General features: G+C 37.8%; 1 protein-coding gene across 1 annotated transcript; it reads left to right on the plus strand.

The window, feature by feature from the left end:
• The first annotated feature begins 13777 nt into the window (after positions 1–13777).
• Positions 13778–14480, plus strand: LOC148802575 (uncharacterized). Its single transcript, XM_088897270.1, has 2 exons — positions 13778–14128; positions 14275–14480. Exons 1-2 carry the CDS (start codon positions 13810–13812, stop codon positions 14295–14297), a joined length of 342 nt encoding a protein of 113 aa, XP_088753396.1. The 5' UTR covers positions 13778–13809; the 3' UTR covers positions 14298–14480.
• The last annotated feature ends 9524 nt before the right edge of the window (positions 14481–24004 follow it).

Raw genomic sequence — 24004 nt, forward strand, 5'->3', positions numbered from 1 at the left:
AATTTTCTTTTTCTTGCCTTTTGGTTTCATTTGGTTTGTTTATCTCTCTCAACCACACATTGGGAGAGAGAGAGATGCAATCTCAACGAATCAGTCCAAGGCAGACACCTTATTCTCCTTGATATCGGGAAGAAGAAAGGGGAGGAGAGAAAGGGGAAGGGGAAGAAGAGAGATCGGGGGAAAGAGAGAGAGGAAGAGAGGGAAGACTTTGGAAGTCCGCCACTACTGTTCGTGTATCATGAGATCAGGGAAGATGTACAGTGTTTTTCTCCGAATAGTTATTACAAGGGTAGTATGGGGATTAAAAAATATTGCAACGATGGATTTCAACAAAAGGCTAACGGAAAGGGGGTCTTTGTCTCACGGTCATAGTACAGGGGGTCTTTGTAATTTACCCTATAATATATAATACTATATATTATTTATAATATTTATATTATTATATTATATATTATATTATTATTATTCATTTTTTATTAAAACTTAAAAAACACTCGACAATGTCGAGTCTTTGAGACTTCGACAGATAGAGAAAAGGGAACTCTGAACCTAGAACCCTAGTCTTCTTCTTCCTTCGTCTTCGTCGCCGATTCGCCGACTGCCGTCGTTGTCGCCACTCGCCCGTCGGACATCATACATCTATCATCGCCAACTACCAGTCTATCACTCAAGTCTCGACAGAGGATAGAGATACTCAAAGAAGAAAGAAACTGAAACTCAGATCTTCAAACTTCCTTTGACCTTTGCCTATCGTCTATCGTCGTTGTCACCATCATTGTTGCCAAACAGGTGTGAGGTTTCTCTTATTATTTTCCTATTTCTTATACATGATTCAACTACTTTGTTAATGGCTAAATCCTTGTATTTCTATTTCCTTTTCTGTTTATCTTTTTAGGATTTTTGCTTTTTTAATGGCTAAATCCTCGAGGATTCGGGTCTCCGACGGGGAATTCATCCCTGTCGAGGTCGGGGATGGAGGGAGATTCCTTTCCCCAATGGGGATCGGGGACGGGGATGAGGGGTGATTTGGGGGGTCAAGGTCGGGGATGGGGAATGTAATCCCCGCCCCGTTGCCATTCCTAATAAAGTGGGAGTAATAGACCCGGTTGAGACGGTCAATTTAGTGGTGTAATCAGTAATGTGGGCATGACCCACATTTTCAACTTGAAAACAAGCTCCCACAAGATAGTTTCTCACAACGTCACACAGCACATCCCCGTCGTGTATTAGGAACATCTCTCGATGATGCCTCATCATTTTTGGTACTTATCATCGTGAGATGTTCTTAATACACGGCGGGGATGTGTTGTTGGATGTATTTGAACTCCACATTTTTGTGCCACCCGCACTGTAGCGGCCTAGTGAGCCATGACCTACGCAGGTTGGGTTGGAGCCCAGCTTGAGACTAGGCCCATGGCCATTGGCCTTAGGCCAGGTCGGGCTTGCCCATATTATTTCATTTTCTCTTTTTTTTTGTTTTCATTAAAAAATCAAAAATTCAAAAAGTTATAAAAAATAATGAAGCAAATCCAATGATTACAATAACAATTTGAAAAAAAAAATTATCTTAAAATTTTATTCCATATGAATAAAATAAAAATATAAAATAATGAAATGAAATATTACAATGAAATTTCATTGTAGGCACTTTGTGGCTTGGTTAGTGAGCCTCACACACTTTGCTTTGTCTAATTATCCTCCATGACTCCCTTGTACCATGAACTAGGGGTGCAATCGAATCAAGTTGAGCCGAACTTTTGTATATTTTGGTTTGGGTCAACTAAAATATTATTAAATTTGAATTTGAGTTGAAATCTATTTCTTGGTTCTAGCTCGGTTCAATTAAATATTCAATGAACTTCAGTTTGGCTCAAAAGCTTGAAAATAGATATATTTTTATATTTTATAAATATATAGTACATTCTTATATTATATATTGAATATAAAAATATATTTTCATAATATATTATAAAATATGTTTTTATATTCTATAACATATATGCATGCATGTATGCATGTATGTGTTAATCGAGCCAAACTCGTGATTTTTCGAGTTAAACTTTTTTTAGTCAAACACGAGTTCAAAAAACTAATCTAGCTTGTCCAAATGCAGCTAGAGATGCAAATGGATTGGATCAAATTTGGATAGGTGTATATCCAAAATCTGATTGGATTGCTCACAAAGATCCAATTTTTAAACAAATCCTCTTTTTCAATTCAAACCAATTCAAAAATCAGATAGGGGCTATCCAAATCCAGAAAAAATATGTTTGGATTTGAATTCAATTCAGATCGTGATCTGATCTATTTGCACCCCTTATGCAGCCTCTTTACTTACTAAAACCATCTTGAGATGGTTTTGAAATGAGATTCAGTTCTATCATAAAATAACATTAAAATGGTTGTGGATGGGTTTAGCTTCATATTTGATATTTCTATATTTTCAAAAATAAAAAGCACAAAATTTAGGAGAAAAAAATGTTTTAAAAATTGATCTAGAGGGTAAACCATTTTTGACTCTAGGTTATAGGTGAACAGTTCAGCATCCAGGTTGGATAGTTCAAACCATAACATCTTAACTTTTCTTATTTTTTATAAATAAAGAAAATTAGAAATTAAGGTTTGATGCCAAAAAGGCATTTTTTTGGTAAAAAAATAGTAGGGTGTTAAAAAGTTTATATGTATATATATATATATATATATATATATATATATATATATATATGTCTTGACAGAAAAAGCAGGTTTTAGGAAACCCAAACGTGGGTGACGGTTCAAACTATTGATGAATATTTTGTATTAATGTATACAAAGTATAGAGGTCAATGAGTTATAAATTTTCCTAAACAGTTTGATGTTTCATGTAATTATTAGGTATGGAAGGCTAGGAATCCACAAAAACTTCAAGAGAAAATAGAATCTATTTTTTGGATCATGTCTCATGCAAATAGTGTTATAAACTATATTAACTCTTAACCTTCACTTAGTGGAGAAAATAGATAATCTTTATTTTTTTATGCGGGGTTATTGTCCATTCGACTTTAATACTAGTGATCAATGTAGGTATAGCTTTGTAATTTAGGAAGCTAAGATTTTTGCCATTGTAAAAAGTGTGGAATTTGCAATTCAAAATGGCTAGAGATAGACCTCTTCATGGGCTGCGCGCTCGGGTTTAGCTTTTGCCAACATTTGAATTGGTTTAGTCTGAATGACTGATCATGAAGTTATATTCAAGGATAGCAGTTTGTGTAAGGAAGAATGATTGATCAGCCTAGCTCATAATTCTTTAACCTCACTGTACAGGGGGATGAATCTTGACCGTGGATTGATGTCAAATCCATGGGCAGGATGCGGTTTATAGGGGGGCTACTAGTAGACTACAAGGGAGACTAGCGGTGGCAATTGGGTGGGGTGGGTTGGGTTGGGTTGGGTTTGGTTTGGGTTGAGTTTCAACCCAACCCATCTAACCTGCCAATCCATTAATGATCCAGTTATATAAAATTAAATGGGTTGAGTTCAACCCAAACCTGCTTTAACCTAATCCAACCCGCCCAAATCCATTAATCTTATATTTATGGACTTAAAAAACAAACTAACTCTCTCTTAAAAAGTGGTGAAGGTTCAAATCACAAGTGGTGAAGGTTCAAATCACATTACATGCATGTTATTTTTACACAACCGGCGAAGCCATTTGACTATGTTTGGATTTTGGGTTTGACCGAACCACTTAGGTTCAAACTGGTCATATCAACTTGAACTATCTAATTGGATTATCTTGGAGCTAATCACATCAAAGGTGGTTAAACCGTTTAAATCTGGATCAGTCTGATCAGACCAGACCGTTTCAATAAAAAATCGGGTCGATCCGGATTCGGGTCAGTTGTTTGGATATTGCTCGGATGGATGGTCCAGATCAGACAAAGCACGCGGACACCGAATCATCCCGTCTGGGTCTATTTCGGATTCGGGTCGACCCAAATCAACTTGTACTGAGTTGGGTTGGATGTGTGAAAACTGGTTGGACCGGATGACCCAGACCGGGTAGAGTAAGTGGTACCGAACCATCCCACCTGGGTCTATTTCGGATTTGGGTTGACCCAAATCGGTATGTGCTGGATCGGGTCTGATCGCATTGAATTGGTCTAGACTTGGGTCAAATTGATTTGGATTTATGTTGGGTGAAGTGTGTTGATTCAAGACAAAACTAAATTTAGTCAATAATTAATAGAAAATTAATGCATTAATTATAAATTATTTAATTCAAATGAAGAAAATTAAAAAAAAGGCTAAATAGTTAATACTTATGTTTGTAATGGTTAACCCAAGGTTATCCACAACCCAACCCAACCCAACCCATTTAAATGGGCAGGTTGGGTGATGGGTTGATCACACAACCCTCCAAGTAAATGGGCGGGTTGGGTGGGTTGGGTGGAAAATTACCACTCCTAAGGGGACTATAATTCAGAATTCCGCAGTGAGCTGCAGGGTACTTTTCCCTTTGTGTAATTAATTATCAATGCTCTGATGTGTCATGGGGTTGTTTTTATTTTTCTTTCCGGGTAGAGGGTAAAGAATGATATTCATTAAAACTAGAAACAAAGAAGAAACTTACACCATAGTACCAAACTAACCACACTCTCAACCCAACTAGGGAAGGAGCCAACAAAAAAATAAACCAAACTGAAACTACCTTTCTTTTGCAAGTTCATGGGCAACAATATTAGCAAATCTATTAACAAAAACAGAAACTGAAGTTATTATCTTTTGAAACTTCCAAAATATCTTTGACATAGAGACAATAATGCTTCCTTTTCCATTTAATAATTATCCCTATTGATCACCTAAACCAAGTTCAAACAATCACTTTCAAAACAAAACAGATTAGTAGAGAGGGAAGAGTTCAACTAAATCCCTTTCAAAATGGCCAATGGTTCCATCTGAATAGCTTGCATAAACCACTTCACAACTTTCATACTAAACAACAAAGGTCTAGCCCCTGATTCGTAGGTGAGTAGTGAGTAGGTAGGAAACATGGCAACACATTTTATTGTCCAACAAATTAAGTTTATTTATAATCATGAGATGGTATATCCTTTGATCCAATTAGATGGTTGGATAATGTTCTATATCATGACAATTAGATGGTTCATTAATTCATAACTAGGGAGAGATTGAGAAGGCAGATGTTTCCCGTAGAATTAGATCAAAATGGACAAAATGGAGGGGTGCATATGGAGTTTTATGTGATAGCCAAATACCACTTAAATTAAGAGGAAAATTCCACAAAACAATTGTAAGTGCAACTATGTTGCATGGAGCAAAGTTTTAGTAAGAATGGCAACAGGGCAAGGCAGGGGCGCGTTTTATGTGCCCTGCCCCCGACCCCATTGGGGCTAGAAATCCTAAGGGATCCTTGAATTTTCCCCCATCCCCACCCTGGTCATTCCTACTTGCATACTTGTAAATTTACTTTTTTATTTTTCTAAAACCTACCTATAACTATTTTATATTATGTAATGTTATATGATATAATATAATATATATTGATATGTATTAACAATTATATATATATATATATATATATATATATATATATATATATATATACCATATAATATAATTGGGGTGGGTCAAGGCGAACAAATACCATCCACACCCCATCCTTGACCCCCCATAGTTTCAGGTTTCCCCAAAATTCGCCATGAACAATGATCAATGTAAAAAAAATCCACCCCGATCAAGGCGGGGCAGGGCCCCAAGAGGATGGGTCAAATTGACATCTCTAGGTAGCCAAGATGCAACATGACCATAAAATAAGTATGGGAAAAATGCATATGTGATAGATGAATGGAAAAACTAGAAAGGATATGATAGAAATGAATCCATTCATAAGATCACATGGTTGTGTTTGATTTGAAAGAAAAGGTAGGGAAAGGAAGGGAAAGGTGGGGAAACCTATTACTAATAATTGTTTGACTATTACTAGGTTTCCCTACCTTTCCATGTCTTTTTCTTAAAACCAAACACAACATTAAGATTATTACTCAAATAAATTCCAAAAATTTCAGCAATAATAACCTTAATGATGTATTTGGATTGAAAGAAAAGGTAGGAAAACCTAGTAAAAGTCAAGTGATTGGTAAATTGCTAAACCTCCCTTGTACTTTCTAATAATTGCAATTAGTACCCCACCTTTTGCTAATGGCACTGTCCTCCTCTATACTTTCTGATAGTGTGGCAATTACACATTATGGTGTTCTCAACAAATTAAAAAACATTAAAAGAAACTTTTGTCATGTAACAAAGAGGCTTTTGGGGATATTACAAAAATTTTAAAAGAAATAGAATTCCAAATCTCTCCTAAGAAAAATGCCTCTATAGAGTCTCTCAATCCTAGTAGATTAAACGATCTTAAGCTCTAGTACAATAGATGGCTAAGGTACGAGGAACAACTATGGTGTTTAAAGTCACGAGAGTTGTGGCTTAAGGAAGGTGACAAGAATACCAAGTTTTCACCTTCAAACAAGATATAGAAGGAGATGGTTCAGTATTGAGTGGCTGCAAGATAGACAAGGTACTTGGATCACATGACCTAAGAAGATTGCAGATTGCTTTAAGGACTAAATTTTCAGCATGTTAAAAGATTGGTTAAAGTGTGTTTTTTCTTATGTTTTTATTTCTATTAGTGTCATAGGGGTACTATTGTAATTCCCCTTGTCTTTATGTTATGTTTAGTCACCCTAGTATAAATATTAAAAAGTTGGCTCTGCCAACATCTTTTGGTGCTCTCAAATGTCTCTTCTCTCTTCTCTCTTTCTCTCCTCTCCCTTCTCTTCACTTCAGTTCTGAACAAGATGGTATCAGAGTAGGCTCATCGGATCTGAAAGGAGATCGAGTTCTCTTCTTTCTTACCTTCTCATCGTGCTACTGAAATTTTTTTTGAAGAACCAAGGTATTTTCTTTCGGACTGATCTCAGAAGCTTCGTTCTCTTCTTCTTTATTTTTTTCCTGATTGTGTATCAGGACAGACCTAAAAAAAGGAAAAATCCCAATCGGATGTGAGGTGATCAACACCTATACCTTCCTTTTTTGTAGGGTCGTGTGATCCTTGTGGTGGTTGTAGGTCAGAGGTGACCTGTATGTGCTGCAACAATAGCTTTGTGAAGTGTGTGTGTAGGTCAGAGATGACCTGTGTATGTTGTAACAGTAGTGCAGTGGGTAATTTGTAAGTTGGTTATGACCTGTAGGTACTGCAACAACAGAGAAAAATTGTTTTATGGTGACTAAAGTACTATAGTTGATCTAGAAGGTGGTTGCCTGTGTTTTTTTATTATTCCTGGTGTAGAATTTTTTTCTAGAATTAACATAGTGTGTGAAAGGGAAAATAAGTTGGGCAGATCAGTTATTCAACCTCTTCTAGTGTGATCTAAACTAGCTATTATGAATAGTGAAGACTCGGCCACCTCCAGTGTTTCATCAATGCAGAATGGACTGAGTGGGGGTATGGATTTATCCTTCCCCATGGTTGTCATACCTCTTGATGGTTTGAATTACTTAGAATGGTCGAAGGTGATCAAACTATACATTATTGCAAAGGGAAAAATTGACTATATAAATGACAAAATTAAAGAACCTAATTTTGGGAGTGCTGAGCATAACAGATGGAACCAGGAGAACAGCATGGTAATGTCACGACTCCTAGTGTCTATGCAACCTCAAGTGAGAAGAATTTTTTTGTGGACTAAAATAGCTTATGAGATTTGGGAAAAAGCCAAGTCAACCTATTCTGAATTGAGACACTATGCAAAGATCTATCAGCTACAGGCAAAATCCTCTACTTACAAACAGGGGGAGAGGAGTCTCTCTGTGTACTACTCAGACTTGTCTTCCATCTGGAAAGAATTGGATCATTATCAGAGTGTAGATTGGAAGTGTGATGAAGATGCAAAAGCATACAAGTCACTTGTTTCTTAGTAGAGGGTCTTCGCCTTACTCTTTGGCTTGAATCCTATATATGAATCCCTTAGAGTACAGATCCTTGGAAGCAAAGATCTCCCTTCTATTCAAGAGGTATATGCATAAGTACAGTTAGAGGAAAGTAGAAGAAATCTGATGAATAATTCTGGGAGAGATGCAGTTGTGTTGGGAGCAAAAGGAAGTGTTGTTACAAGTGGGGGAATATCCCATGTGAACTATGGGATATCCCATGTGAGTTAGGGATGAAGTACCAAAAATTATCCAAGATTTCCAAATCACCCAATTTCAAACCGAAATCCAAATCTTCCAATTTGATAATGCCAAAGAATACTTTCATAATGATTTCACAGAGTTCTTTGCTTCACATGGATCACTCCACCGTAACTCCTGTGCTCGAACACCACAACAAAATGGTATTGCTAAAAGAAAGAACCGCCATCTTCTTGAAGTAGCACAGAGACTATTGATTCATATAAATGTCCCCAAATGTTTTTGGCTTGAAGCTATCCTTTGTGCTGCTTACCTCATTAATCGCATGCCCTCTCGGTGGTTAGAGTACAAAGCCCCGTGTTAGCTTCTGTTTCCCAAGGCTCCTCTTTTGTCTATTCCTCTTCGTGTTTTTGCTTGTCATTTCTTTGTTCAAAACTTGTCACCCACTCGTGGGAAATTAGATCCTCATGCTATTCCTTACATATTCTTGGGATACCTTACAAATTAGAAGGGGTACCGGTGCTTTGATCTTGTTTCTCGAAAATATCATATTTCTATGGATGTTTCCTTTCTTGAGAGTGAACATTTCTTCCCTGTTTCTCCTCAGGGGGAGTGTAGGCATGAGGACGAACAGGTTCAGAATACTGGCGTCGACAACATCTTTTGGTGCTCTCAAATCTCTCTTCTCTCTTTCTCTCCTCTCCCTTCTCTTCACATAAGTTCTGGACAAGACAGCACAAGCGGCACAAAAGAGTGCTTTGATTCAACTATAAAGCTGTGCTAATTCTCCCCTAGAAAGGATAAGTCAAGCATGCATTTTTCAAATGCACTCTCAAAAAGCTCAAGTCCTAATGGATTCACTAGCTTTTTCTTTCAATACTATAGGAACCTTGTGAGTGATGACATTATTGTTTTGGTTCAAAACTTCTTAATTTTGTGGTGGGGGACTCCCAAGGAAACTAAACCACATTAATATGGAATCCTTTGAAAGAATTTTGGGGCAGCCAGTTATACTCATAGAATTCATCAGAAACTACTCAACAAACTAGTGGGAATGAAAATTACGAGTTGTAACTCAAAGTATTTAGGGGCCTGACTCTTAGAAGGAATCTACTACTCACAAGGGCCTAATCAACAAAGTTGAGAATATATTGGATACATGGCAAGCCAAAACTGTCTTAAGCTGGTCACACAACACTCATCAAAGTTGTTGCTCAGAGTTTCCCTCTTTATACAATGATGAACAACTTGCTCCTAAAAATTGTTTGCAAGAGAATAGATAAGTTACAAAAGTATTTTTGGTGGCATGGTAGCATAATGCAGGTGGTTGTAATCTAAGATGGAGATTAGATTCTATCTTGAATGATGAACTTTGGGTTCAACAAATTAAAAGCAAGTATTTGAAAAATAAGTATTTTTGACTATAAAGCCAAGAGATCTGACTCTTGGTGGTGGAAGTGTATTTTGAGAACACTTGTAGAAATTAAAAAGTACTTTTGCTGGAAAGTTGGTAAGAGTGATAACATTCAAGTTGCTATAGATCCCTGGGTCGTCCCCTGCTTACCTGATATCATACCCAAGTTGAAAAGCGGGAAGCCACTTATTCTTGAAATTTAAAGTCAGTGATTTTCTAATTAACTACTAGTGATGAACATTGGAAGAATGACTTTTTACATGAGGTGCTTGAGGAAGATAGTGTCATGGCTATTTTAAATATTCCTACTATTAATTCAGCGTGGCCAGTGATAGGGTTAATTCTATGGAAACTAAGGTACATGCAACGGAAAATTCATGGTCAAGTCATCTTACAAGATTTTCTCTGAGATCATTGAACCTCAAACTAACTATGACTGGTGTTAACTGGTCGAGGCTTTGCAGACAGGAGGATATATAGTGCCTTCTAATGAAACAAAATTTCATTTCTTTAGGCTGTGTTTCAAAACGATACAAATAAGTGTGAATGCAAATATGTTGAGTATAAAACAGTCCATATAAATTGTAAAGTTGGGATAGTTTTGCACTGACAAATTTACCTTTTTACCAGACAGACTTTTAGTTGTAATGGATGCAAACATTCCAATAAAGCATATGCATTTTTTATCAAAAGCCTACTTGAATGCAAATTTACTTCTTTTTTACAGATGTACTTTTACATCTTATTATCAATGTAAATACGCATTGGTCTGTCATTTGTCAATGTATAAATGTATTATTGTCAAACACAAGCAAAAGTGAATCAGAGTGTAAACTTACCCTAAACTGGGATTTACACTCTATTTGCATCATTTCCAAACACAGCCGTATGAAATGCCTGTCCATTCGCTAGCTAGAACAGTTGGATAACAAGTCCAAGTTGGTTTCTCTCCTAAGGCTTTCCTTGCAACTCATCCTTGTGATGGTTTTGGAGTGGTGGTGCAATATAATAGCCACATCAACGAGAAGGAGCTCAAGAATAATTATTTGGCTCAAATTTTAGTAATTTTATTTTCTCTATGAGATGCTAGGAATGGCTTAATTTTTTAATCAAGTTAAACCTGATTTTGCTAATGTCATAAATAAGGCAAATTCAAATTCTTACTGCCAGTTGAAAGGGGCTACTAGCACCCAAGTTTCAACACTTCAAACCAAGAGGTTTCCTTTGACCACCACCTTCTGATAAACATGACATGTTCGATTGTTATGGTGGATGGATCCTGGGACTCGGTCACACAATATACTTCCATATATAGGTCTCTTTATCTTATTTCTCCTTACTCTAAATATTTTTTTGCATAGGACAACCTTGTATGCCACTTAACACAGCAGCTGAGCTCTCTATGATCATATTTTTCAACTTTTCTCATCTTTTAAAAATATTAAATTAATATATGTTGATAGATGATCAATTGTTAAAAGTATCCTTGATGCGTACGGAAGAACAAAAGAGTGAAAAAGTGGCGTCTATTTAACAGCATTTATTGAATAAACGATCACAGAACCAAATATCCTGTATAAGTATCCTTGATGTTTGTTTTTTTCGTTTCATTTTGCCAAAAAAAAAAGAAAAAGAAAAGCCAAACAATGGTAACCTGATTTTCAAAATTTGATAAAGCTTCGATCATTTGAGTGATACGCTTCTCATCGGCCAGGCCATGAACACCGGCCCATTAATCTCAAAGAATAGAAAGTAAATGTTTGATAAAGCTCATCAGGACTTGATCTTCAATGACAATGTGTACTCGTGAAATTCATGGATGTCATCCGACAAACATGCTCTCCATCAACGGCCAAGTGGTGCCTCCAAGATCAGGTAGAGATGAGGCCGTTTATGGGGAAAGTGGCCAAGATATTGGAGGGGATGATTTTGATCATGAAGCCGGTAAAACCAATTATTTTCTATTTGGGAGATGAGACAAAACGTTTTGGACCATCAGATTTTAAATGACAAGTTACTGATTATTATATTAGTAGATTAGATAGATGATTAAGAGTACAATGTAGGGAAGGGCAAATTTGGAAGACAATACCATTCAAACGGCAAATGTCGGATAATTTCAGAATTTTGAGGAGTAGGGGTGGATTTAAGTTGAATACTTGGCTATTCGAACTTGGTTCGTTGAAATAGTGTTAGGCTCGAGCTCGATTCGAATTAGAGACTTGAGCTCGAGCTCGGTTCGGTTCAAAATCTCACAAGTTTGAGCTCGGCTCAGCTCGAGCTCGACTATAAGCCAACCTTTTTCTAAAAAGAAAAAATATACATATAAAAATATTTTTTTTTTATATTTTACATACAAAAAATAAGAATTATTAAAACTATTTATTATTATACATATAAAAAATTATTTTTATTTTGCATACAAAAAATAAGAATTATAAAAATTATTTATTATGTATATTTATATGTATATATATGTATAAAATAAAAAAATTATCTATTTATTATACAAGGCTCGTGAGTCGAACGAGTCAAGCTTCACTGGGCCCGAGCTTGACTCGATTGGCAAACAAACCTACATATCGGGCTTGAAACTCAATTTAACCCGAGTTGAGCTGAGCTTGAATAGCTCGTGAAAAACTCGGCTTGGGGCCACCGCTACAGGGGGTAGATACAACGTTGTCAAAAAGCATAGGGGAGGACAGTGCTATTAGGAAAAAGGAGGGTATTGAACAACAACAATTAATAAAAATATGAAGGAGGTTTTAGGCATTCAGCAATTTACCCTTATTAATAATAGGTTTCCTTATCTTTCCTTTCCTTTCCTTATCTTTTCATTCAAACCAACACAACCTAAAGTTATGTCTGGTTTGAAGGAAAATGTAGGGAAAGTTATACAAGATTTGTAAAGATATCCTACCTTTCCCTATTTTTTCCTTCAAACCAAGCACAGCCTAAATGTAAGAATCAAATTATTATTGATAATTAATCTACGAAACTGATTTATACAATTTAGGAAATGATTCAATGGCTCATAAGCGAACAATGGATTTTTTTTCTTTGCTCATCATAAGTTAACAACAGATATGACACTGAATGGAATGGAATCACAGAACATGATTAATATGGCCTATATAATTGGAAATTTGGAACAAGGCTTACATGATGATGAGATGATGTTGATAACTGATAATGATGAAATGCAGTTCATGAAATCACATAATTTGTGATTTAACCTTCAAGTTTGGTTGGAGTCCATAAAATTATGGGAGAATGACGGTTTAGCCCAGGGTTAGAATTTTTGGGTTTTTACCGTTCAGTCCACCTCTGAAATACTAGCTCTATCGTACAGTTCAGGGTAGGTGCCAGCTCGGAATTGATGCCTATTCATGGACGGGTATGAATGTTATAGGTGGAGTTGTTTATAAATTTGAATTATTGTAAATCTGTAGTTCAAATCAGAATTCTGAGGTGGAGTGTAATGCAAAAATTCTTAGAATTTTTAGGCTCAAAGTACAATTGGGGTGGGTGCCAGCTCAGAATTGATGTTAATTTACGGGCAGACATTGGTGTATAGAATAGAGGTTTTTGACATTTTGAATGTTTATATCTCTCCAGTAGAATTCAGAAATCTGCATTGTGCCTGTCCGTACTTTTCCGTAAAAACATACTATTGTGTTTTTCACTAACAAAATGATCCTTAACCATTAGATCAGTCACTAGCCTCTGTTAGAGGCCCATAAACCATATACGACTGGCTAGCTAGCACTGTCAATCTGTGATGTGCAGCTAATCTGGTCAGGTGGCAGGGATTGGCTTTTAATCAGTTACAACCTCCCGTTCAAATATAGAGATACCAATGCAGATTTAGAACCACAAAAAGGTTTTCCATTTAATTCATCCCAATCCACTTAACCTAATTGATCCATAATGACTCAGGTTACTCATTAACCTAAGAGCACCGACCTTTTCTTCGAGGCTAGCTAAATGTGCCATTTCAGTCATTCAAAATTGAAACTTCCAAAACGTATTCTCAAGGCACAAATCCATAGTGGGCGTAAAGTAAACTCCAAAGATGGAAAGCAAGATATCACTGTGGGGACTTGAGAGTCTGCATTTCCCTTCTCTAACTCTATATATTGACCTGATCCAGCAAGGAACAAGCAGTGAGGACTGAGAGGAGGAAGAAACAAGACTAAGAGTAAGAGATGGGAGCTTCTAGCATTCGTTATTTGGCTTCGGCAGCCTTGATTTTGGCTGGATTTCTGGTCTCCAAACATCAGGTCTCGGCACAGGATTGCCAAAGTGATTTGCACAACCTAGTGATACAATGTAAGCAATTCGTTCTGAAGTCTGGCCCAAAGCTTCCCCCATCTCAAGGCTGTTGTGCTGTTGTGAAGAAGGCTGACATTCCATGTGTCTGCAAGTATATTACTAAGGAAGTAGAGCAGTTCATTAGCGTGGACAAGGTGGTCTATGTTGCTCAGTCCTGTGGCAAGGAATTGCCCCATGGAATGAAATGTGGAAGTAAGACTTCATCTCTTTAATTACCTCTTGTCAAACAGCATCTTCTGGGATTTCTGTAGTTCTTTTTTCTTTTCCATTCTTCTGTATTTTTTACTGTTAACCTCTTGTTTCTTAATTACTTTTTCTTCTGTATCTGTTTGTTTCAGGTGTCACAATTCCATTGGCATGAAGGCTAAAAATGGAGGAATAAAGGAGCCTGTTATTCTATTGAATCAGTTTAGATGTCCGTAATTAAGCTTCTATATTATGTGTCAAATGATTTGTTTGGATGAATAAAAAGAGATTATGTGGCTGTTGAGTTTTTCATTGTTTTGGTATTAAAGTAGGTCCTAGCTAGTTCTCATGAAATGGCATACCAGAAAATCTTTCAAGTTTTGCAAAACACTGCATAAGATTTTAAGTTTTGCAAAACATGAATAAAGAGCAGTGCAGACCCATTTCAGACGTGGTACTGGTTCTGCACTCTTTCGAGTCGACAAACACCACATAGTTTTGATAAAATGTGAATAATAAAGAGTTGTGAAGATGGATTCCAATAAAATCCCAATTCCAAAGCGTTTGACGTCAGATAAATAAAGAAACCTTTAAGTTGTGTTTGGTTAATAACTTTCCCTCAACTGTCAACTCTCTATATCAGTTTTCTCCTATTTTCAAATCAAGCTAAGCATAGCATTAGAGTGCGTCACATCATGTGAGTGGTTCGTTGAGTTGATAGGTATCAGTTTTTCCTTACATTTGCAATCTTGAACTACTGAAACTAAGGCCCCGTTTAGTTGGTGGGAATAGGGGGTCTGGAGTCGGAATGGGCTATTCCGATTCCAACTATTTGGTTGGACAGAATCGGAATCCCATTTCCATTCTTGCTGGAATGGTATTCTCTTATTTGAGGGAATGACCATTCCTTATTCATCTCTTGAGAATGAAATCATATTCCTGTTGATTCTAATTTTCATTATCATTCCTGTTTGAACCAAACAGACTATGGGAATGAATTATTCCAATTCTGCTTTTAGAGGATTTCAATTCTGATTTCGATTCCGATTCCAATTCTAACAAAACAGACCCTAAAAATATTAAAAAGAGAGGTATCCATTAAGCACCGCCTTTGTTGGATATAGAGTTATTCTTTGCTAATGCGTCATAAATAGACCTTTGGAATATATCGGATGTAGACGGTCAAAACTTTTTTCTCTAGAGAATCTTTGGCTAAAAAGGATTTGGTATGACCAAAGTTCTAAATATCAACACGGGCTGATATGCCGGTAGGGGTGTATCGGCCTGTGTTGGTGCTTTTTTTCATATGTTTAACTCTTTTTTTTTTTTTTTTTTAAATTGGTTCAGAGGGGTCAGTTTAAGGCCCAGCTACTCTTTGAACCAGTGGCTGACCTGATACATGTACCAAGTCGAGCCGGTCAGACAACTGAGTGCAAAACTGTGGCCTTTTCAGAGTTTGTATATACATGTACCAAGTCGAGCCGGTCAACTATTCAACCATCGGGACCAATGAATTTTGACCAAATCAACCTTTTTGACAAAAAAAGCAGGTTTTTGGAAACCCAAAACTAAAAAATTGAGCCAGTGACAGTTCAAACCATTCAACCATCCACATCACCAACAACAGGTTGAAAAACATTAATTGTCATAGAGACAATAAAAGAGTTTAGATATCCACAAAACTTGAGTTCATATTTGATGTTTCATGTTCTTAGGTATAGAAGGCTAGGAATTCACAAATTTTTTGAGGGAAAATAGAATCTATTTTGGATCTTGTCTCATGCAAATCGTGTTTTACAAACTATATTATTTCCTAGCAAATTTCATGATTTTTTTTTATGTGGGGTTATTGTCCGATGGTGGTTTAAGTTTTGCGATATGTATATCTAACCTGAAGGATATTCATTCAAACCAGAAACAAAGAAGAAACTTATGCCATGGTACCTGCCCTATCACAACTTACCATAACTTTACTCTCAGCCCAACTAGGGAAGGAACCAAATTAAAACTGCCCTGTTTTTGCATGTTCATGAGCAACCATATTAGCAGATTTATTTATAAAATAGAAAGTGAAGTTCTTGCCTTTTGAAACTTCCGAAGTATCTTAACAAATGAACAAAGCTTCCTTCGCCATCTATTAATTTCCCTTATCAATGACCTAAACCAAGTTCAAGCAACCACTTTCAAAACAAATCATGTTAGTAGAGAGGGGAGAGCTCAACTCAATCCCTTTCAAAATGGCCAATGCTTCCATCTGAATAGCAGAAACCACTTCACAACTCCCATATTGAACAAAAATGGTTTGGCCCCTGAAATTTGTAGATGTAGGAAACAAGGCAACAAATTTTATTGTCCAACAAATTAAGGGTCCATTTGGTTCGTGACTGGAATCTGAATGGGAATTCCTTAGAATCGGAATTGGAATGGTTTATTCCCCCTACCTGTTTGGTTCAAACATGAATCTGAATCGGATTCGATTGATGTTGTTTGGTTCATGAAGAGGCTGGAATTGGACTCAACCATGATTTCCAATTTTGCCCCTAATAAAAAAATATAAACAAATAAAAAATCTATAAAATCATTTGCTCATTTTCTCGTTTTTTGGTTATCTTCCCAACTGAGATGTAGCATCTCCTACATTTGAAGAGGTCGGAATGGTCTGATCGTGTGTTTGGGGTGAATTAGAGGCTCATGCTGCAGACCGAGCAAAAATCAAGTGCTAACAGCAGCCCTCAACAGTTCCATTAGACTTGTACTTGACTTTGTAGACCCAACGACACCCAATGGGAGTCTTTCCCAATGGTAGGTTAGTTAAGGTCAAGGTATGGGTGCGATCAAGGGCAGCTAGTTTAGCTGACATAGCTTGTTTCCAACAGTCATGTTTGTTGGCTTCATCATAACAAAAAGGCTCAGGTTGTGTATGGAAAATTGAACTCATAGTTAAAAAAATTGAAGATTGGGTGGTGGGTGCTGTATGAGTTAGTTTGTGACTGAAGTGTTGGGAAAATGTAGTCAGCCAGGTGTGGAGGAGGTCTTTTGGATCGAAGTGGGCAATGGTTATGTGAGGTTGGAGGGCAAGGCACATCGGGTTCAGAAGTTGGCGAAGTGACGAAGTCCATGTTACTAGTCTGTTTGGGCAATTCTAAACTAATAGGGGGTTGTGAGTTGTTACAAACTGGTTCAGTTCTAGGTGTCCGACTAGGAACTATATCAGCCACTGTATCATCAACTGTTGGCAGAGGCATGGTTGATGGTGGAGATGGGTCCAAGGACACATCCTCATCAGCAAAGGGAAATTTGTGTTCAAAGAAAATTACATCTCTGGACACAAATATCCACTTGGTTGTCAAGTCAAATAATCTGTATCCCTTTTGATTATTAGGATACCCGACAAACACACTTTTGGTGGCATGAGCATCAAATTTATCGCGCCCCATCAGGATGTACTTGCATAGTAGAGGCAGCCAAATGTTCTGAAATGATTATATGAAGAAGGCTTGTTGAAAAGAAGTGCATATGGTGATCTTCTAGCAAGTATCAAAGTAGGTAAATGATTAATGATGTAAGCTGTTGTTAGAATACATTCACCCCAAAACTCAATTAACAGGTGTGCTTGGAATCATAAGGCCCTTGCTATCTCAAGTAAGTGTTGGTGCTTGTGCTCAACAACCCCATTTTGTTCAGGGTTGTCTACGCAATACGTTTGGTGTAGGATTCTATGTTTTGTCAAGTAATCTTGAACGGATCCAAAGAGAAATTCGGATCCATTATCCGAATGGATATACTTAACATGGGCATTGAACCGAGTTTTCACTATTTCACAAAACATTACAAGAAAAGAACAAGCATCTGATTTATACCGTAACAAATATACCCATGTAGCTCGAGTACAATCATCTACAATTGCCAAGAAATAATGAGCTCTAAAATGAGACGGAGTGCGATAGCCTCCCTAAATATCACAATGTATGAGTGTAAATTGGGCATCAGATCTAGTATAACTAATAGGAAAAGAAAGACGTGTCTGTTTTGCTCGAAAGCATATGTCACAACAATCATCATTTGGTACAGTAATATGCAGTTCCAAAATCAAAGCAAGTTTCACATAAGAAGCATGTCCCAACCTTGAATGCCATATGCCTGAATCATGTGCACAGATACTGTGTAAAGAAAATGATGGCGGAAAGGAAGTGAAATGATACAGCCCATGATGCATCAGACCCACACCAATCAACTTCTTGGATGTCAGGTCCTGAAGGGCAAAGAAAGTGGGAAAGAACAACACAACACAATTTAGATCTTTGGTAAGTTTACCAACAGATATAAGATTGCATTGGAAATGCCTGAATGAATAACACATCCTTTAATACCAGATCTGAAGACAATGCTATTTCACTTTGTAACTGAATCGACTTCAATGTTGATGCCAATGTAATAAATGTAATAGCAAATTTAGAATTAGCGGGAACCATGTGATTTGAGGCCCCACTATCCAAAAGCCAAGAAGAGGTAGTGATTTTACCTACAAAGTTGGATGAGAAAGTATGTTTATCTTTGTTCAAAAAATTAGACAGATTGTTGATGGTGCTTAACAATTGTTGATACTATTCCTTGGATAGGCTAGAAATCGAAGAGGCTCCTTGGATTGAGTTCATGCCAACAACAACCTTTTCTTGATTGCCAGTGCTGTTCTTGGATGTGGACTTTGATCGAGTTCTCCAATTCAATAGATATTTTAATAATTCAAAACAATGGTACTTGTTGTGACCCTGTTTCTTGCAATGATCACAATGAATCTTAGACATTTCTTTTCCTCCTTTTGGGTTGAATTTTGGACCTGCCACATGAAAAGCAGCAACCTCTGTGGTTGGACCATGTTGAGCAATTAAAGACTAATGTCTTTATTCTTGTGATACAAGTGCATAGACTCTACTTATGCTTGGTAGAGGGTCCATGCTCAAAATGTCCGATCTGATGTTGTTAAAATTTTCATTCAGACCTAGCAAAAACTGATACACCTTATCTCTTTCCCGCTCTGCAACAAAATTTTTCTAGATTCCACAAGTACACAACCCGCAAGTACATAATGGTCCAACAATGTAAGTTGACAATTCATACCAGATTCCTTTGAGTTTTGAAAAGTAAATAGAGACAAGGAGATTTTCTTGCCTGAGTAGCATGAGTTCTCTCTTGAGATGAAAGATCCTTGGAGCATTTTCTTGTGAGAACCTTTCTTCCTAATCTTTCCACATTTCTTGAGCGTTTTCAGCATAGGTTACGCTTTCATGGAGATCTTGGGCTAAAACATGGAAAATCCATGACACCACCATGGAATTACATTTTGACTAGGCTAGGAACTCTGCCTAATTCGTCGGATCTGGCTTCTGAATCATTCCATTCATGAAGCCAATCTTGCTCTTGGTGTTTGAGAGCATTAGTCATTGCTCTTTGCCAAGTCATACAGTTGTCTCCATTAAGAAGACAAGAAACAAGTACTATGCCAGGACTATTAGAAGGATGGAGGTAGAAAGGTGAATTCCGATCACCGAAAGAGGAGATCTGAGCGGCGACAGTGAACATGGCACTTCCACTTTTATTCACGGACATCCTTGTTTATGTCAAAAGAAAAGGGTAAAACAAGAAAAAGAATGAGACTAGAGTCAAGAAAGGCAAGACGAGAAGCAGAAGAGGACAAGAATCAAGAATTGGAATTTTCCGAGAGGGCCCATAGCTCTGATACCACGTAAAACTCAAAGACATGAAATTGACAAAGAGAAAAAGTTCCTTCATTAAAATAATCAAGTATATATAGGCATTTATTACAAGAACCCAAAAGAGGCTGGTGTGGCATTTACAAAGAAACAACCAAAAAAATAGATCCGTAACCGAATACGGAACCGATTAACGAGAGTGAAGTTCATCGTTGCTGAAGCTCATTGCAGGAGTAAAGTTCAACACAAGTTGTGGGAGTAAAGTTCATCGCAACTTGCGCCAACTGGTTATTCTCCTAATAATTACTTGTCAAGTCGTCTCTTCACTTTCTTGTGCTCTCCAACACAACGGCTTCACAATGTTCCAATCTAATCCATCAAAACAATGGTAACTTGTTTTTGAAAGCTGACAAAGCTTCGATCATTTATACTGTGTTTGGTTTGAAGGAAAAAATAGGGAAAGGAAAGGAATACTTTTGGCCCAGGCGAGTTGTACTTTCTTTCCTGCTCGGTGTGTCTGTTTTTTCTTCTTGGTATACTCAGTGGAACTAGCTGCATTGGACTTGGTTGGTGCATCTACTTGACTCTCTGTTGGGACTTGTTCATTTCGAACCACCGCTTCTTCTTTATCTAGGACCTAAATTTGGCTTCACATTTACTGAGGGGATTGGTTTTCACGATTGGAGTTATGATAAGGATGTTGTTGGCTATTGTGAGGTTGACTTCCTCGCGGTATTTGCTGATTGTCCAAGTGAGCCAGTTGTTGGTGCTGTTGTTGTTGCTGTTGCATTTGTGATCACTGTTGTTGCTGGATTGGTTGCTGTTGCTGTCCTGTAATGAATACAAATCTGTTCTCCCACAATCGCATTTGTTTTGTCATGTTGTGGACGTATCGTACTAAATCATTAAACTACTCCATGTCAATTACCGCGGGAGGTGCCATAGGAGGTGGGGGTGGCATGTTCATATTGTCTTCAACATCAGCAGGTGTTTAAGGAACGTCAATTTGGCTTATTGTGATCATTGGCATTTAGCCGTTGACATTGTTGGTAAAAGGGTTGCTGGGAGATGCCATTGAGAGGTTTCTTTGAGTAAAATGAGAGATAAAGAGATGAATGAAAGGAAACACAAGCTTTTAGCTGCGTTTCCCACAGACCGCACCAATTGATGAGACACAAATCCACTCACTCCCACGTGTCTCAGCGATGCGGCTCGAATTGGGTTCCAACCTGGCGATGCCGAGCTGTATTGCCGAACTGTTAATATGTACGTTCAAGTTGAGAGATGCTGTGAAGGAACAAGGGTCATAGTGCCTGGGTAGGTTTTACCCAAGAGAACACTCCGATGCATAAATCAATAAGGAGATTTAGTGAGAATCATTGAGAGAGTTCAAGAGCTTCAGTGTGCATACCTTTTAGAGCATCCTTGGGTTCCTTTTATAGTTATTGGGCATTCAGGTGTCATTGATCAACGCCTTTGAGCTTTCTGTGGAGCTATTTCTGCATTTTGAGGGAATGGTGGTCCGTTAGTTGCTAAATTCACGCGGCGGTTACAAGTCGCCCACGGGTCTTGTGGCGCATGGTTCAACGAGTTGTTCCTGTAGTCTCGGTAATGGTACTAGATCGGATATGGCACGCAAGACGATTTCAGGCAAGCTGTTTGTTGTCGATGGGCAGAGCTCGCCTCAGCTCGGCCACGCACCTATTATAAACTACCACATGTTGAGCTGGCAAGTTGTCCTATCGAGTTGGACGTTGTGTTACTGACAACGTCGACATGTCCACCATCAAGTGGGTTAATTAAAATGCCCCTCATTAGAAGAAGTATTGATTTTGATATTCGTAGATTAGACGAATGATTAAGAGTACAATGTCGGTCCCTCTAATGTTATGGATATGGAGAGAATAATTTAGTTTTTTTTTTAAATTAGGAAATACTTTTAATATGGAAGAGAAAATGTGGAAGTCGATACCATTTAAGAGTACAATGTCGGCCCCTCTAATATTATGGAAAAAATAATTTAGTTTTTTTTTAAGAGTAAATTTCTTAAACTACCCTTATGGCTTAGCTAATTGATTAAGTGTACCCTTATTATTTGAAAATTGACTAACACTACCCTTATTCTTTGACAATTGACTAATCCTTCTTTATCATTAATGTACGTCAAGAAAGGAAAAAAAAAAGACTAATCCTTCTTTATCATTATTCATATCTCTCCCTCGTGGAAATGTGGGAACGGCGAATGATGACCGGATTGAGTATCTCTCCTTCCCCCTCTCATTCTCTTAGCCGGAACTGCTTGAACGGCGGATGATGATCGGATCTATCTTCATTTTGGTTAGGTTGCAAAACCTTGTAAAACGGGATGAACAAAGCTTCACAAGTACCTTGCGGGATGAACCAAGCTTCGCAGAAAAACAAAGACAGAATTCAGAGTGTCGACCTCTACAGTTGCTGCAGTTCCGGAGAAGAGAACAAGAGGGGCGCCGACCTCTACATCCGACCTCTGCAGTTGCAGCGGTTCTGGAGAAGAGAACGAGAGGGGTGTCGAATGCCTGAAAGACTATGGCTCCTATTCCGACCTCTACAGTTGTAACGGTTCTGGGGAAGAGAACGAGAAGGGCACCGAAAGCAACGATGATGAATGGCTGAAAGAACATGGCTCCTGTTCCGACCTCTGCAGTTGCTTCCGGCCCACCACCTTGTCTTGGATTCAAAAATCATGGCTCCAGTTCTCCCTCTGCATCGGCGACAAATGCCTAAAAGACGAGGAACCCTTTTTCCAGGAAGCAGCTCCTTCGTAGCCACTACCACTTTTCCAGGAATCCTTTTTCCTCCTCAGAAATATGGGGTGATTTTTATAGTTTTTCCTATAAACTAATAATAAACCCTTTGATCGATCGATCGAGAGTGTGAGAGAGATGAGGGGGAGTCATCGATAATACTGAAGAGTGAAGGTGCACATTGTTAATATTTTGGCCCTTCTGGCTTCTGCACAAAAGAAAAGCATTTCGGCGTTTATTCTCCAATTATGGGATCTCTATCAACAAAAGAGTGATAGCTTTCTTGTCTTTCTGCGTATTGTCTCTCTCATCGACTACTCTATCTTATAAGCCAAAGGATATCGTTCCCATGAACAAGATGGGCCACCAGGAAGCAACTCCTTCGTAACCACTACCACTTTTCCTCCTCGAAGCGGCTAATCTAGATCTATCGGGCGATACAGAGTGGGAGCGCTGATGCCCATGGTCCATTTTGGAGTCGGTGCCACCAGTGGTGCTAAGCATCAGCTTTGACATCTCATGCTTAAGGTGGGCATGCCTAGCTTCGAGCTCTTTGATCTTCTTGAGTAGCTCTTTTGCTGGAGGGGATGTCCATAAGAAACTGCAGTTCCGGCGGTTTCAGAGAAGAGAACGAGAGGGAAAAGGAAGAAGGGAAAGGTTGTAACTACAATTCCCCTGTAGCATTCGACCTCTGCAGTTCGGGCAGTTCTTGAGAAGAGAATGAGCGGAAGGAAGAGATGAGAGATCTACAGTGAAAGAGGTCGGAAGTGGAGGGTAAAATTGGATTTTTAAAAAAATTATATGTCATGTGCCTACGAGTTCTGATAGAATTAATCAATCGTCAGAAACACTAGGGTTAGTGTTAGTAAATTTTCAAACAGTAAATGTGCACTTCGTCAATTATCTAAAAGATAAGAATAGTTTAAAAAGTTTAATGCAATTATGCCAGAAAGTATAGGGGAGGATAGTGGTATTAACAAAAAGCAGGGTACTGATGCAATTATGCCAGAAAGTATAGGGGAGGATAGTGGTATTAATAAAAAGCAGGGTACTGTTTCCCTATCTTTTCCTTTATTTCCTTTTCTTTCAAACCAAGCACAGAGTAAATGTAAATGTAAGAATCAAATGAACAATTATAATGTATGAAACTGATTTATATAAGAAATGATTCAAGGGCTCATAAGCGAACAATTAATGTTTTTTTTGCCATCACCATAAGTTAAGAATGGATATAACATTAATTGAATGGAATGGAATCACAAAACATGATTCATGTAGCTTAGATGATGATGATGATGATGATGAAATGTAGTTCATGAAATCACATAATTTGTGATGAAATGTAGTCCACTGGCTAGCACTGTGGTTCTGAGGAGAGCAGCTAATCT

The sequence above is a fragment of the Nelumbo nucifera genome, chromosome 2 (assembly GCF_055504915.1).
Source record: "Nelumbo nucifera cultivar China Antique chromosome 2, China Antique-T2T, whole genome shotgun sequence".
In the NCBI taxonomy this organism is placed as follows: domain Eukaryota; kingdom Viridiplantae; phylum Streptophyta; class Magnoliopsida; order Proteales; family Nelumbonaceae; genus Nelumbo; species Nelumbo nucifera.

Coding starts and splice junctions, on each gene's coding strand:
- LOC148802575 (XM_088897270.1), top strand. CDS start 13,810: ATGGGAGCTTCTAGCATTCGTTATTTGGCTTCGGCAGCCTTGATTTTG. Junction 14,129..14,274: donor CCATGGAATGAAATGTGGAA/GTAAGACTTCAT, acceptor TGTTTGTTTCAG/GTGTCACAATTCCATTGGCA.